Source organism: Solea senegalensis, linkage group LG18 (genome assembly GCF_019176455.1).
Source record: "Solea senegalensis isolate Sse05_10M linkage group LG18, IFAPA_SoseM_1, whole genome shotgun sequence".
Lineage (NCBI taxonomy): Eukaryota > Metazoa > Chordata > Actinopteri > Pleuronectiformes > Soleidae > Solea > Solea senegalensis.
This window is the reverse complement of record NC_058041.1, coordinates 10,573,740-10,587,189: the sequence shown is the minus strand read 5'-3', so window position 1 is coordinate 10,587,189 and position 13,450 is coordinate 10,573,740. Positions and strand designations below refer to the sequence as shown.

The window sequence follows — 13,450 nt, the reverse complement described above, 5'->3', positions numbered from 1 at the left end:
CAAAGATTTTGGTCACTTTTTAATGACGTCATCAGCTCCGGAGACACCAAAGGAGACATCAAGACAACAAATCCCATGATTCCTCACTTCTTTCTGACATCATCAACATTTTTGGGATGGTTTTAATTGACAAAAATCACATACTGTGTGTTCAAATGAGAATATCAATGCAATGGGCTCTTTGCACAGCAGCCATTCAGGTGTTACTGAACACATTAACAATGGCTTTGTTCACTTTATGTAAGGCAGAACAGTGTGACGTTGGTGGACCAGCATGTCACCCTGAAAATGAGGAAGCTAACTGGAACTCATTCATTTGATTATTTACACCTGAGATTTTCCCACTGTGACCTGTCAAAATGCTCTGCTGCACAAAGGGCCAAGTCTCATGTACAATATGAGCTGGATACAAAGCTGCAGACAGTGTTTCATAATGTCAGGCTATTCTTTTAAAAGTGTGCTCATTTCTTCTGATGCTTCTTTAGCTCACAGTAATTTTCTGGTGACTGCTTGTTTGGCAGGCACGGAACCAACTGATGTTTCTTGGGAAACCATCAATCCGCATGTTAATGTATGCAACGAGTTGCCAGATTAATTTGGTTCTTTTGAGAAATCCTGTCTTCTGTGAAGCTACTGCCATCTGTGAGAAAGAGCACTAGGGGATCCCGTATAGCTAATCTAATATGAGTCCTAATTCTTTTCCTTTATGGTTTGAGACCATTTCAACAGTACTTAAAAATATCTATATACACCTACGCATCAGAGCATGTACTGTGAAGGATCATGGATGTATAGAGGACGTTCCCCTGTTTATTTTTACCTCCTAGTGCCACAGCTCTACAGCTGGTAATGCCAGACAGTTTGGTCCAGAAATATCACAACTATTGAATGGTTGAGAACGAACATTCACGATTCTTGGAGGATGAAGCTTAAGATCTAAGTCTTCCCTGACTTTTTCCTCTAGTCGAAAGAGATTTGCAGCTTTTAGTCTCAAAAGCTGGATGGATTGCAATGAAACTTGGTACAGATGGCCATGATGAATTGTAAAAGCCTCAATGATGCTCTGGCTTTTCATCTCATCACATCATTATGCAAATTTGTCTCGTACTTGGTTTTATGACCATGCAAACCTATTTGTTTGCATCGTCACTGCGAGCATGTTTATGCTCATGTTTAGCCAACTTCTGTGCTGTGTGTTATTGTTAGACGATACTAGCCGTCAATCACGCTGGGGTCCATTCATATGTGCTGCTATTTAAGAGTCTATTTTCCTCTAAATGGGAACATTATTTATAAAACTGACATCATGTTCTATTAAAGAAACTAGGAAAATGCTTACTGCTGTGATAAATCAAGTGAAAAGTAGGCTGACTTCTTTTTGCGACCAGCAGTGTCGCCCCCTGGTGGCTTTTTATTATACTCTGACTTGCACAATGCACTTTTTTTTTTTAAATAGTCCTAACAAAACACAAACTTGTGCACACAATGGATGCATCTTTTGCGTACAACATGATGGCATATTACAGTATTTTGTTTGTGCTGGAAACATAAAAATATCATCTTTTGAGGGTCAAGGGACTCACTGCATACACCTCACCCATCTCTGTTTCTCTTTCTCAAAGATGACAGCCTGCAGGTCATGGCATGCACGCTTCTCAGTACTGACCTACCTCCAGATCATGGTTTTCTACAACTTGTTTACGCTGCTCAGTGTGCCTGCTGAGGTTCTCCGCATCCAAAAGCTGGTGACGCAGCTGTTGCTTGACGAACAGCTCGAGGTAAAGTCTGCACACAAAAAAAGGCAGCAAACAGTAGTTTAATACAGCCATTGCCCCACGTAAGAAATAATTGTCACAGGATTATAAATGGTCACTTATTGTCCTCTAGTCTCTCCTCACTAAATCTTAATCTTTCCTCTCTATTCACGGTTATTGCTTAAAAATAACCCTCTGCTTCACTGCTCGCCTCATGATTCATTTCCCTGTTTGGTTGCATTTCTCTTCATCTCTGCTTGCAGGAACTTTGCACCATGCCTGCTTTGCACAGGTTTTTTTTTAGCTAAATGTAATTCAAGTAATCCTAAAGCTCAATCTAATCTTCAAAATATACATTTACACAACATATTGATGATGGTCCATCTTGGCTAACTGTTGCTATATTGAATTCAATAAAAAAAAGTACTCTTTGATATCATCTTAGTACAATCAATGTCTCCCTTGTGTCCGTGCTTTTAAAAACTTCTATTTTTCTATTGATCTGGATGTACAGTGTGTGGCTCTGGGCCTTTAAACAAGAGGTCTATATTACAAATATGTATTGGAAAAAATGTTGTAGTATTTTGTAAACTTTGTAAGTGAGCAGCTGGTGAGTGTGTTGTCTTTGTATCAGTGTCTGTTCCAATGCATCAACCGTCACTCAGTGCTTATTCATAATTTATGCAAAGTGATGCAGGAAGGCAGCGATGTTCTGCAAGTGAATTTTACCTCAGCTCAACTCAGCATCTATCCCTCCTCCACCTCCCTGTCTGCTCCTCTCTGTCCCATGGACCTCACTTTCCCCCGATCTCCTTGCTCTCACATCCTTTAATAAATTGTGTATGCACTCTTTGCCCTCAAACTACCTCACACTTTTCACCACATCCTCTATTTGTCAGTTCTGATCTTCACAGGTCTCTCTTTTTAAATTCAGACAATTTCTCCCTCTCTCACTGCCCCTTCCATTCCTTTCCTTTTAGGTGAGGGACATGGCAGCCACCACCCTCAGTGGTTTACTGCAGTGCCACTTCTTCCCCCTGGACTTCAGTCTGCAGACGCAGCTCCAGACGCTGAGTCAGACTCGACTCCCCAAGGCCAGAGGAGAGTTGGCCTCCATAGGTATACACACACACGCACACACCACAAATGGCCAGTTAAAATAGGTCTAATAATTTCAAGGCTTACAATTCCCCTAGGATAAGAAAGGGTAATAGGGCAAGTATTATTGTGATTGCTTCACTGTTTGATTGTGACGGGTACATAAATGTGTGTGTGTGTGTGTGTGTGTGTGCGCGCATGCTTGCCTGTGCAGACTTAGTGCGGCGCCATGCCGGCGTGCTCGGCCTCAGTGCGTGCATCCTGTCGAGCCCCTATGACGTCCCAGACTGGATGCCTCAGATACTGATGGACCTCAGTGACCACCTCAACGACCCACAGCCTATAGAGGTACAGAAACACACACACACGCATTTACACACTTACACACTTACACACACACACACAAATATCTAGCTCAACAGAATAAGCTAAAAGAATATAATTTCATTGTCCAACTGAGGAGAAAATTGTGAGTTCGGCCTCACATCAAGCATGAAGAAGACATACATAGTGCAGAGTCTGAATAATACACCGATGATGATAATTTAGTGCTCTTGTAGTAAAGTGCAAGAAAAAAAATACATTAGTAATCAGTTGAAAATATATTTGTGTAGATGAATTATCCTTTGTTACAAAGGTTACTGCAAATCATAGTTGTTTGAATGCTGTGTAAAATGGTAGAAGTAGCAGGAGGCTTTTCTGCAGAGTAACAAAGGACATGAACTAATCCAGTCTAAAGCAGTGTTGGTTGTTAGGCTGGAGGCACCTTGTTCCTCTTCCTCCTGAAGTCTCATTTAATTGCTTTCTTTGAACACTGTCATGACCTGGCTCAAAGGCCATGACAAACACTGCAGGGACACAATGGATGGCATTAGAAGAATATTTAACATTTATTTCTCAAAATAAAATAATGAACTAAAGTCAGTGAATTAGCTGTGGAAAGTGTGGATGTGTGTTCATGGTGTCTGGCTGGTGTTAAGTGAGGGAAAATAATACAACAAACAAAAGCAACACATGCTGCTGCCAAGCAGGACCAGGTGTGTGAGAGTGAGAGCGCTAGTGATGAAGGGATGGTAATTTAAAGTTGTGACAGTGGTCAAATAATATAAAATCAGAGATCAACTTTGAAATTAAAGATGTGTCAGGTGAAGATAAATTAGTGGACACAATGGACAGTTTGTTCATAAAATAAAATTAACTGATTAATTAATTTACCCATGGAAGTGGGGGTGTTATATACAAAGTTATATACACATCAGTTGGAGTATTCTCAAAAGAACATAAATTATAAAAATGCTGTAATACTGCAATTTAGCAACGCAATTTCCATCTGTCACAACTGATTTCCTCTGCTCTATTACAGTAGAACAGCACACATGGGCCTCTAGTCACATGTATCTTAGACAATCATTAGTTGTACTCAATATTTACTAGACGTTTAAAGCTAAGACACTGATGCAAAACGACACAAAGCACAGTATTTTTAGGTGTATTTATGCGGCACATTAGAAGTGCCACATAAATGTGAGTTCACACTCCACATACACTCTGCAATTCCTTACCCTGTGCAGTTGCTGGGACAGGAGATCAGTAGACATGGAGGCAGAGGGTCCACCAGTCAAGGACCACATTCTCATCAGCACAGGGTGCATACAAGTGCAAAGACACATGTGCACATCCTGCTACTGTACATCTGTCTCTTCCTCTCCTCATGAGTAAAATGTTATACTGCTGATTCAGCTAAGAATTTAAATACCAACAAGCTAAATGTATCACACATAAGTGCCGACACTAGCTCAGTGGTAGAGCCAGTTGTCTTTCAACTTGAAGGTTGTGGGTTTGATTCCTGGCTCCTCTAGTCTACATAGCGATGTGTCTTTGGGAAAGACACATAACCCCACGTTGCTCCTGATGGCTTTGTGTGAATGGGTATGAAAGATGAGTGATAGAAAAATGCACATAGATGTGCTGTATGAAAGTGTGAGTGAATGGGTGAACGGCAAAAACTGCAGTTTAAAATAGCTTTGAGTGGTCATCAAGAAGAAAAGTGCTATAATACATACAGGGATTTACCATTCATGTGTCACCATCAACTTCTAGCATTTGTCCTTATCTTCACATCTGCCTGTGGCACGTTTATTTAAAGTTCCTCAAACCTGTCTTTATATAAACACAGATTTCCATCTCTAATTTTTTATTTTGCACCGTCTCCTCGCACTCGAGCAGATCCATCTCCTCAGCAGAGAATCATTCACTTATTCAGGTTTCCTGCATTTCCATTTAAATATCAATGCACAGGTGCACTTGGCTTTTAGGGGGAATGACAAGCAAAAACGCCTACCAAAATACTAAATACAACATCTTTGCACCCAAGATTTTACTTTAAACGGCATCTAAAAATGGCGAAAATTGTAGAAGTGCGTCTATTATCTCGAGGGCCGAACACAATTGTATTGTGGACCGGATGTGGCCCACAGGCCTTGAGCTTGACACATGTGCCTTTAAAGGAAAACACAGAACCAGTATCCTTTCCAACAACACAGCTAGCAAACTAGACAGGGTCGTCACAACACTGTCATGTTTAAGTCATGATTACGTCCTCGGTCATGGCAATCATGAGTTTAATGCCCTGTTTTCATGTCCTTGTTGAACCACACCAACTTTTCACTCCAAACTCTTTGAATAATTTCTACGTTGTGTATTTAAATTGTTACATCAGGCGTTTTAACATCAATGAATTATGATGACCTCATCAGTTTTTAATTATTGTCAGCAAATGACACAACTACAGGAAAGATTGTCAGATGCTGCTGGATTGTACACTGCATTTCACACTGTGGATGTCCAGATTTACTGCTTAAAAGAGGAACCAATTACGTATATTCAGCCATATTCAAGTTCCACCATTAAACTTGATGGTAGTTCTCATTCTAAGAATAGATAGAGGCTGTTTGCAAGAGCTGTTATGTGCTCTTAACTTTTTTTTCCCTGGTCCTCAAAACAAATGAAGCAAGACAAAGAACTATCAACATCCTCCTTATTGCAGGAGTTTACTGCGGGGCTTAATGGAAATGTCCTAATTGTGATAAACAAACAAGTTGGTAAATGTGCATTTACTCTGCAAGATGGAAAATTATTTTCCATAAGCAAACAAGCTCTGCTCAGTTGTGTATTCTTCAGGGATAATTTCACTCAATAGGCTTGAATTCGTATTTGAAGTGGTTTAAAAATATCTATACTGAAACCAAAATTAATGTCATGAAAAATAATTATATGCTGCATTATGCTTTTTCAGGACCCAAATATCTTCAGTTGCACAGTGGCAAACTAGTTTCTTTCCCTCCTGCTCGTTGGAGTTGGCTGATAAAAACCAATTGTACGAGTTGAAGGACTAAGACTTTTTTTTATAATTGCATTTTTTACTGGATCTAAGATTCAACATTGGTTTATGACTCAATAAAACCTTGGTTTATTTGAAATGGCTCTTAAACTTAGATTTGTTCATGTTAGCCTGTTCAAGAAGCCAAAGTGAATTATTTAATTAGTATTTTCGTATTTCCACTTCGCAATAATAAATGTTTTTGTCAGTGATTTATGAATATTGTTGAAGCTCTGAAGAACAGTTTTTCTACTCAATCTGCTGTTCAATTACATGTACAGCATAATGTAAACATAGTTAAGAATTACTACAATTTTATGTAATCATATTATTGGATGATTATTACTGAACCGTACATGTTTTGGTAGTTTAATGTGAGTTTGGTTAGAGCTGAAGATGTGCCTGAACAATGAATTATATTTGAATTTAAATGAAATAAACATTGGTTAAATAAATGTTAAATAATCATTCTGGATCTTCTGATTCTATGTTACGATTATGTTGCTGTTTGCAGATAACGGTGAAAAAGACTCTGTCGGAGTTCAGACGCACTCACCACGATAACTGGCAGGAGCATCGTCAAAGCTTCACTGATGATCAGCTGCTGGTGCTCACGGACCTGCTGGTGTCACCCTGCTACTACGCGTAGACAGACAGCTGCCTCGCCCCCGCCGCGTCCCTTTACAGACCGACTGACCAGCGGCATGGAAAAATAATTATACCCTGAAACACTGGGGAAACTGGAGCTCTCTGTGAAGCCTGGTAGAATAATGCATGATAATGTTACGGCGGCACAGAGCTCTGCTTCAACTTCTTCATGTGACATGGTTGGCCTTCAGCAAAAACCCAGCAGAAATTTAGCTCTGGGCAAAAGTGTCTCAAATGTTAGACTTTTTGGTGTTTGTTCCGTCTCATCAAGCAGTTCAACCGCCCCAAAGGTGGCCACTGTACTTAGAAAATAACCACCATTTAGAATAGCTTTTATGTTACTTTTGCAGAATATTTTCAGCCATGTTCAGGTCAAATCTTCCAAATCCCATCACAGGCTGCTTTCGAGATTAGATCACAGAGAAGTTCAGTGTGTTACAGGGGAATTTGACCAATCAAGAGAGATGACACTCCTGGCTATACAGTACATTCCTCTTCATCTACTCTGCATACAGGCCATTTCTGGTGCTGGATTTACCAACAAACATTGTGTATGCTGCAAAAAAAATACAAGAATGAAAGAGTATTAAAGAGAGTCTGGCACTAAAGGCAATAAAATATGTGTTGAAATCAGGTACAAGTGCATCAGGACAAAGAGCAGCAAACTCAACAAGAAGCTATTTTCCCAGTGACTCTGCCTACTGCAGCTTTAAATGACACGTAAAAAGTGTAAAACTGTCTGGTATTTCACCAACTATAAGAATAAAATGTGTTTATGATATAAACATATGTACTTACTTTCTAAAAGCTTACACTAACAGTACTAGATACTGCAAAATGTAATGGTATTTATTCAGTTATGATGTAATCCAACACTGGCAATGTGATGGCGTTTGTAATACGACAGTATTACCATATAAAATATGTGTAATAAATGGTGTAATTGATATAAATGTATGTAACATTTATAAGCGTACTTGAATAAGACAAAATGACAAAATCTATCATATGCTGTGCCGGTGTACCAAGTACCTACACGCGCGACTGTGTTGTATTATACAGTAGCTCAGCACTGAAAATTGAATAAATTCACTGCATCATTGGTAAAGTGACACGTATTTCATTTAAAGAAGAGCAATGAGTGTGGCGTGTGTTGCTGTGTGTTTGCTGGAGTCGACTGATCATGTACGATACATGCAGTCCATATACACATTCACATCACACACAGTAGTTGTTTCCAGAGGGCCACACTGACATAAATGAAGCAAGTGAAGGGCCACAAATAAATAGTTTTAAAGAAATAATAATCATTAAACCCATCTTAATATTTTTTGTAACCTCACTGATAGATTTCCTTTCCTGTGACTACTTCAACATAAAAGTCTGACTGTGTTCCACTCGTTAAATGCCAAAAATGTGAAGGTGCAAAACTGAAATGTTTGGTCTATATAGCACACTTTCACCTCATCAGACTTTCACTCCAAGGCAACTTTTCTGCTTCTGAGGTTGTTTTCTCATCTAAGCTCCTGTTCTATCACTACAGCTATCACAAGGTTGATTGAGCTAACTTGAGGTAACCCCAGAGGACTGTTTTACCGGCCAGATCGGGCCCCAGGGTTGTATGTTGCCGATGTGTGTTCCACACACACACACACAGAAAGCTCAAACAGATGACACGTTTCTTTAGTTTGTTTATACAAAAAGAGGTTTGACGTGTAAATAAGAATGCAGGGATGAACTCCAGAAGAATACACCCTGTTGTTTCTGCCCCAGTGTGGCATGTGCAAGATGGACGTCACACCCTGGAAAGATGATGATGATGATAAGTGTTATTATTATTCTCCATTCTCCACTCTCCTTTCTCTCCTCTCTCCTACCCCAACCAGAGTTTTTTTCTCTCATACTTTATAAAGTGCCTTGAGCTAACCCATGTTAAGTATATTAAATTGAATGCCTTTGTCTCGCCATACGCAACTCATAAGCACAGTATACAATCTTTCAAGTCAGTGATGACAAAGATCAGTCTTCAGTTTCATCTGGAAACCTGTTAAACTAGATAAGCTGCAGGGACAAACGTAATTGTTGTTGCCAACTAAACCAAACACCACAACTAGCTCCCAGCATATATATATATATATATATATATGTGTGTGTGTATATACATATATATATCTATATAAGCACATGTATATACACATATATATATCATATACGGTATATGCTTATATTGATGTTTCTTTCTTTCTGTGTGTGAGTTTGTGTGACAGATATTCCTGTCACCACTGTTATCCAGCATGTTGATTTTGTTCTGATGCAGCGGTTGACTTTCATATGTTCACTGTGCTGAGACATGTGCAGACAGAATGAGAAGTAGCTGATCGCCGATGCTGGCAGCAAGGTACAGATACTGGGACAAGGTGAGAACAGTCTGGAATCAACAAGGTGCACTTGAGTACATCACAGCATGATTATATTCTTGTATGTCTCTTTCTTATTTCTTTAAAGTCTTGCTATTTTGCGTATCCTCTTGTAAATAAAGATTAATAGTAGTGCAGTGTTTTTAAATGCATGAAAAACATACCAAACGTAGAACATTTGACCTTTATTAGATATTATGAATGGGGGGCCTCATTTTGAAACATCTTTCAGTTTAAGCTATTACATTACTTGCAGTGTTATCATATTTTCTTTACAGTGTATGAAGACAAGACTGTGTACATATTTTCTGAGCCCCACAAACATCCTCATTTGGCCCATGTGTATCTTAAACCCTGAGATTATTTTCCCAATCCAGCTGTCTATATCGTTAATCAAAACAGATTGGTTTGGTCATTGTTTGATTGTGTGTTTCTGCCCATTTTGTAGTCTTTTTCTCACTAAAGCTTCCAGAGAAAACAGGTGATTGTCTGAGTCCTCAGGCAAAACTGTCCTCACAGCATCAGCCAGCTGAAAAAGGTATTCTGAATTTTGCCCACTTTTTGACCCGCAGAGTTCACGATCTGCTTGGCTATCTCCTCCAGTGGGGCGGGACCAAGGTAGTCCGGATTGTCTTGAGAGCCGATGTAGAGCAGCGTCTGGTCAGGGGGCGCTTCAAGAGGTGGACGGGGGTGAAATGTCACTGTGATGACCTGGTAACCACCTTTTTCTCGGTGGTCAAGGTAGTTCTTTACTTCTTGCTCTTGGCCTGTAGGCAGCTTATAGGCAACACCCCAAACACATGCCTGTAAAAAAAACAAACATGTAAAAGTTTAATATCAGTTAATATTTAGCGATAAAATGTATACATCTTACTATCTACAACTTGTACATCTGATTAGATATGAAAAATGTCGTTTATTTACAGAACTCTATCATTTGTAGTCAAGGACACACTAACCAAGACCAAATGCACTGTGCATGTGTGTATATATGTATATATACGTACTGTATATACACTCAACAGGCACTTCTTAAGGTATAACTGTTCAACTACTGGTAAATGCAAATATCTAATCAGCTAATCACATGGCAGAAACTCAATCAATACCTTTAGGCATGAAGACATGCTCAAAAAAACCTGCTGAAGTTCAAACTGAGCATCAGATAGAAGGAAGAAAGGTGAATCAAGTGCTTTTCAATGTGGCACCATTGTTGGTGGTCTGAGTATTTCAGAAACTGCTGATCTACTGGGATTTTAAAGCACAACTGTCTCTAGGGTTTACAGAGAATGGTCCAAAAAAGAGAAAATATCCAGTGAGCAGCAATTCTGTGGAAGAAAATGTTTGTTGCAAATGGGCTACAGCAGCAGACTACGCCTGACATTTTATCAGGGTTCACATAAACCAGTGGCCAGGAAGTGTATATCATGTCTTGACTGTGCATTTCTTTACTATGATATTAAAAATCAATAATTTAATTAAGAAATTAATCATCACAATAACTGAAGGTGAAAATAATTGTGTTATTCCTGCTTGTAACGCAGTGACTCAATTATTTTACTTCATACTCTGTCTGGTCAGACTGGTTTTAATCCTGTATTAAATGGCTGTTTACTTCTGCAAGAAGATTTGCAGCTTTTCTCTATGGGCTGCAGTGACACAAAATATATAAACACTGCTCATTTATTCATTTGATTCTTTAAAAAAAACAAAACAAAGACAACTACCCATGTTAAGATAATACATCAGTCTGATTATCTGACATGATTAATTAATAATCAATTACTACACATTTATCGAGGAAAAATTTACTGGTTGTAGCAACTCTTTGTTTCATATAATTGTAAACTGAATATATTTACGGTATTTTTGGAGCTAAACGCTATACAAAACAACACATCCAATCACTTTGTGCTAGAAGAGCAGACACTATAAGAAAATAATCACAAGATTAATTTCTAATCAAGTTTACACCAACGTCAATCGTGTTCTCGGAAATCAATTTACGATTCATGTGGAGGATAAAGCGGTAGAAAATGAATGAATGAATGAATGAATGAATGAATGTCCTACCTCAGGATCCTCCACCAGTGTTACAACACGGCCAGGCTGTAAAAACAGAGGAACATAATCACTTAAAAACACAGGCAAAACACAGACAGCCAAATAGATCACTCAAGAAAAACATGTAGAAATAGTAATACTGTACTGTAAAACTACCCACAGATTAAAGACAGATAAAGAAAGATGAGCTGAAGAGAATGAATCACGATCAGTACGAGGCAAGTTACTCAGGAAGTACTTATTATATTTATCAATCTTATAAAGGGCAAACATATTACTTATTGCTTGGCAATAAAATAATAAAATGCATTATGTGTTATATTACCATATCATTTTGTAAATCGTCAGTAACGACAATGACGGAAATATTTGTAGTAATTATATCAAAATAAACTGCTCAATGTGGTTAAACCGCGAAGAGCTAATCTTCCTGCATGTTGACTATAACGTCAGATTTATATTTAAGTATCTAGAACTCATTTAAAACATGCAATAACAGGTACACTGAGGCGCAGGTGTACTCACTTTCCCCGGTACTCCACGGTGGTCGGTGCTTCCCTGCCAGAACCGACGACTGAAGCCTTTAATGTAGCCCACTTTCTTCTCCTCGAAAGGAAAGTCAACTTTCCATATCAGAGAGCCGTAGCCGAAGACCCACATGACCGGTATTTAAGCTAACGGGAGAAACGGTTTAAGGACGGCGACGAGTCAGCGTTCGTGTTCTGACTGGTGTTACAGTTTCGTCACATTATATTCAAAAATATATCCATGTTTACACAAATAACAGTGCAGGGTGGTGTTAACCGTCGAAGACAATGCAAATACTCTGATTTAGAGCTAAACCGTTCTACTATGAAAGTGTTAAGTCATCATGACTGCGTAAGCACGTGGACTTCCGGTGAATAAGTTTCAGTATAAAGCTCTTTGTATATTTTTATTTACACATTTTTTTTCTTTGTTTTTAAATAAAACCTCATTTTTATTTTATCTTTATAAAGAACAATTTCATAAACAACTGAATCATAGCTATTGTTGATTGCGTACATAAAGATCACAGAGCATGGAGCCCCATCATTCATATATGTGTGTGTGTATATACATATATATATATATATATATATATATACATATATACATATATGTATATGTATATATGTACATATATATATAAATATATATACATATATACACACACATAAGTAAGTAAGTAGGTAAAATGTTTTGTCTGTAAAAGGCGCTATATAAATATATAGCGCCTTTTACAGACAAAACAGCCACAAAGCTTTAGTGGCAGGATAACAAGATAATACAAAAGCACACATAAAATATGATGGAAGTATACCAAAGTCAATAACAACATAATAACAGGAGATAAAAAAAGTGTATGTTGGCACAGAAGGTTAACCAATTGCTTGTTTGAACAAGTGGGTCTTCAACTGCCTTTTTAAACAGTCTACTGTACTGAGACAGCAAACCTGAGATTACGAGTAAAGCATAATATAGACATGTGCAATTGTGTCATGAGACTGGCTGTACTGTTGTTGTGTCAGTATTCTATGATTTAAACGTACATATATTTTAAAAACATTAGCCTGTCACACCTCAGGTCTGAAAAAATAATTCAGTTTAAACCCGGGAAGGCATAAATGTTCTTTCCAGCCACTAAGAATTTGAGCCAGTAAAAGCCTCATTTACAGCTTTTCTCCTAATGAGCTAAATTATGTTTTAATTAACCTAAGCTCCCATATCTTCTTGTAGGCTACCTTTGATATGCAACTATTAATTGACTTTCAGTGAATGTCTAATTGTGTTTTTGTGTTTAGGACAGATAACGCTGGGGATATGGGCTTCAATCTTGACACCAGGGGGTGCTGAGTTTCTGTTTCCCCACTGCACAGTATATCACTGTGTGTTCTCCCAAATAACAAGCCCTTCATTAATGCCGTGCAGTGAACAGTGATTCTGATCCAAATGAAGTGGACAGCAACAGTCTGGCCTGTAATGTCAGCTCCGTGAGCAGCAGCCATCCTCACTCTTCTGCCTCCGAGAAGAGAGCTGGAGAGTTGAGGCCGGTCTGTGGTTGAAATCTG

The 13,450-nt window shown here is 38.6% G+C and overlaps 2 protein-coding genes across 3 annotated transcripts in view; one reads left to right on the top strand and one right to left on the bottom strand.

Moving 5' to 3' along the window:
- The window catches only part of psme4b (proteasome activator subunit 4b), a 42,393-nt gene extending 34,406 nt beyond the window's left edge, over positions 1-7,987 (top strand). For both annotated transcript variants that reach the window (XM_044013283.1, XM_044013282.1), the window contains 4 exons: positions 1,623-1,778; positions 2,735-2,873; positions 3,067-3,200; positions 6,746-7,987. In XM_044013283.1, the coding sequence (XP_043869218.1) occupies positions 1,623-1,778; positions 2,735-2,873; positions 3,067-3,200; positions 6,746-6,880 (564 nt within the window). In that variant the 3' untranslated portion in view covers positions 6,881-7,987. The remainder of the gene's footprint in view (positions 1-1,622; positions 1,779-2,734; positions 2,874-3,066; positions 3,201-6,745) is intronic.
- A 1,479-nt stretch (positions 7,988-9,466) lies between these two features.
- chac2 (ChaC, cation transport regulator homolog 2 (E. coli)) lies at positions 9,467-12,244 on the bottom strand. Its single transcript, XM_044014193.1, is given in 4 exon segments — positions 9,467-9,858; positions 9,861-10,100; positions 11,370-11,405; positions 11,886-12,244. Coding segments are annotated over 4 exon segments (561 nt in total). The 5' UTR covers positions 12,021-12,244; the 3' UTR covers positions 9,467-9,708.
- Positions 12,245-13,450: the final 1,206 nt, after the last annotated feature.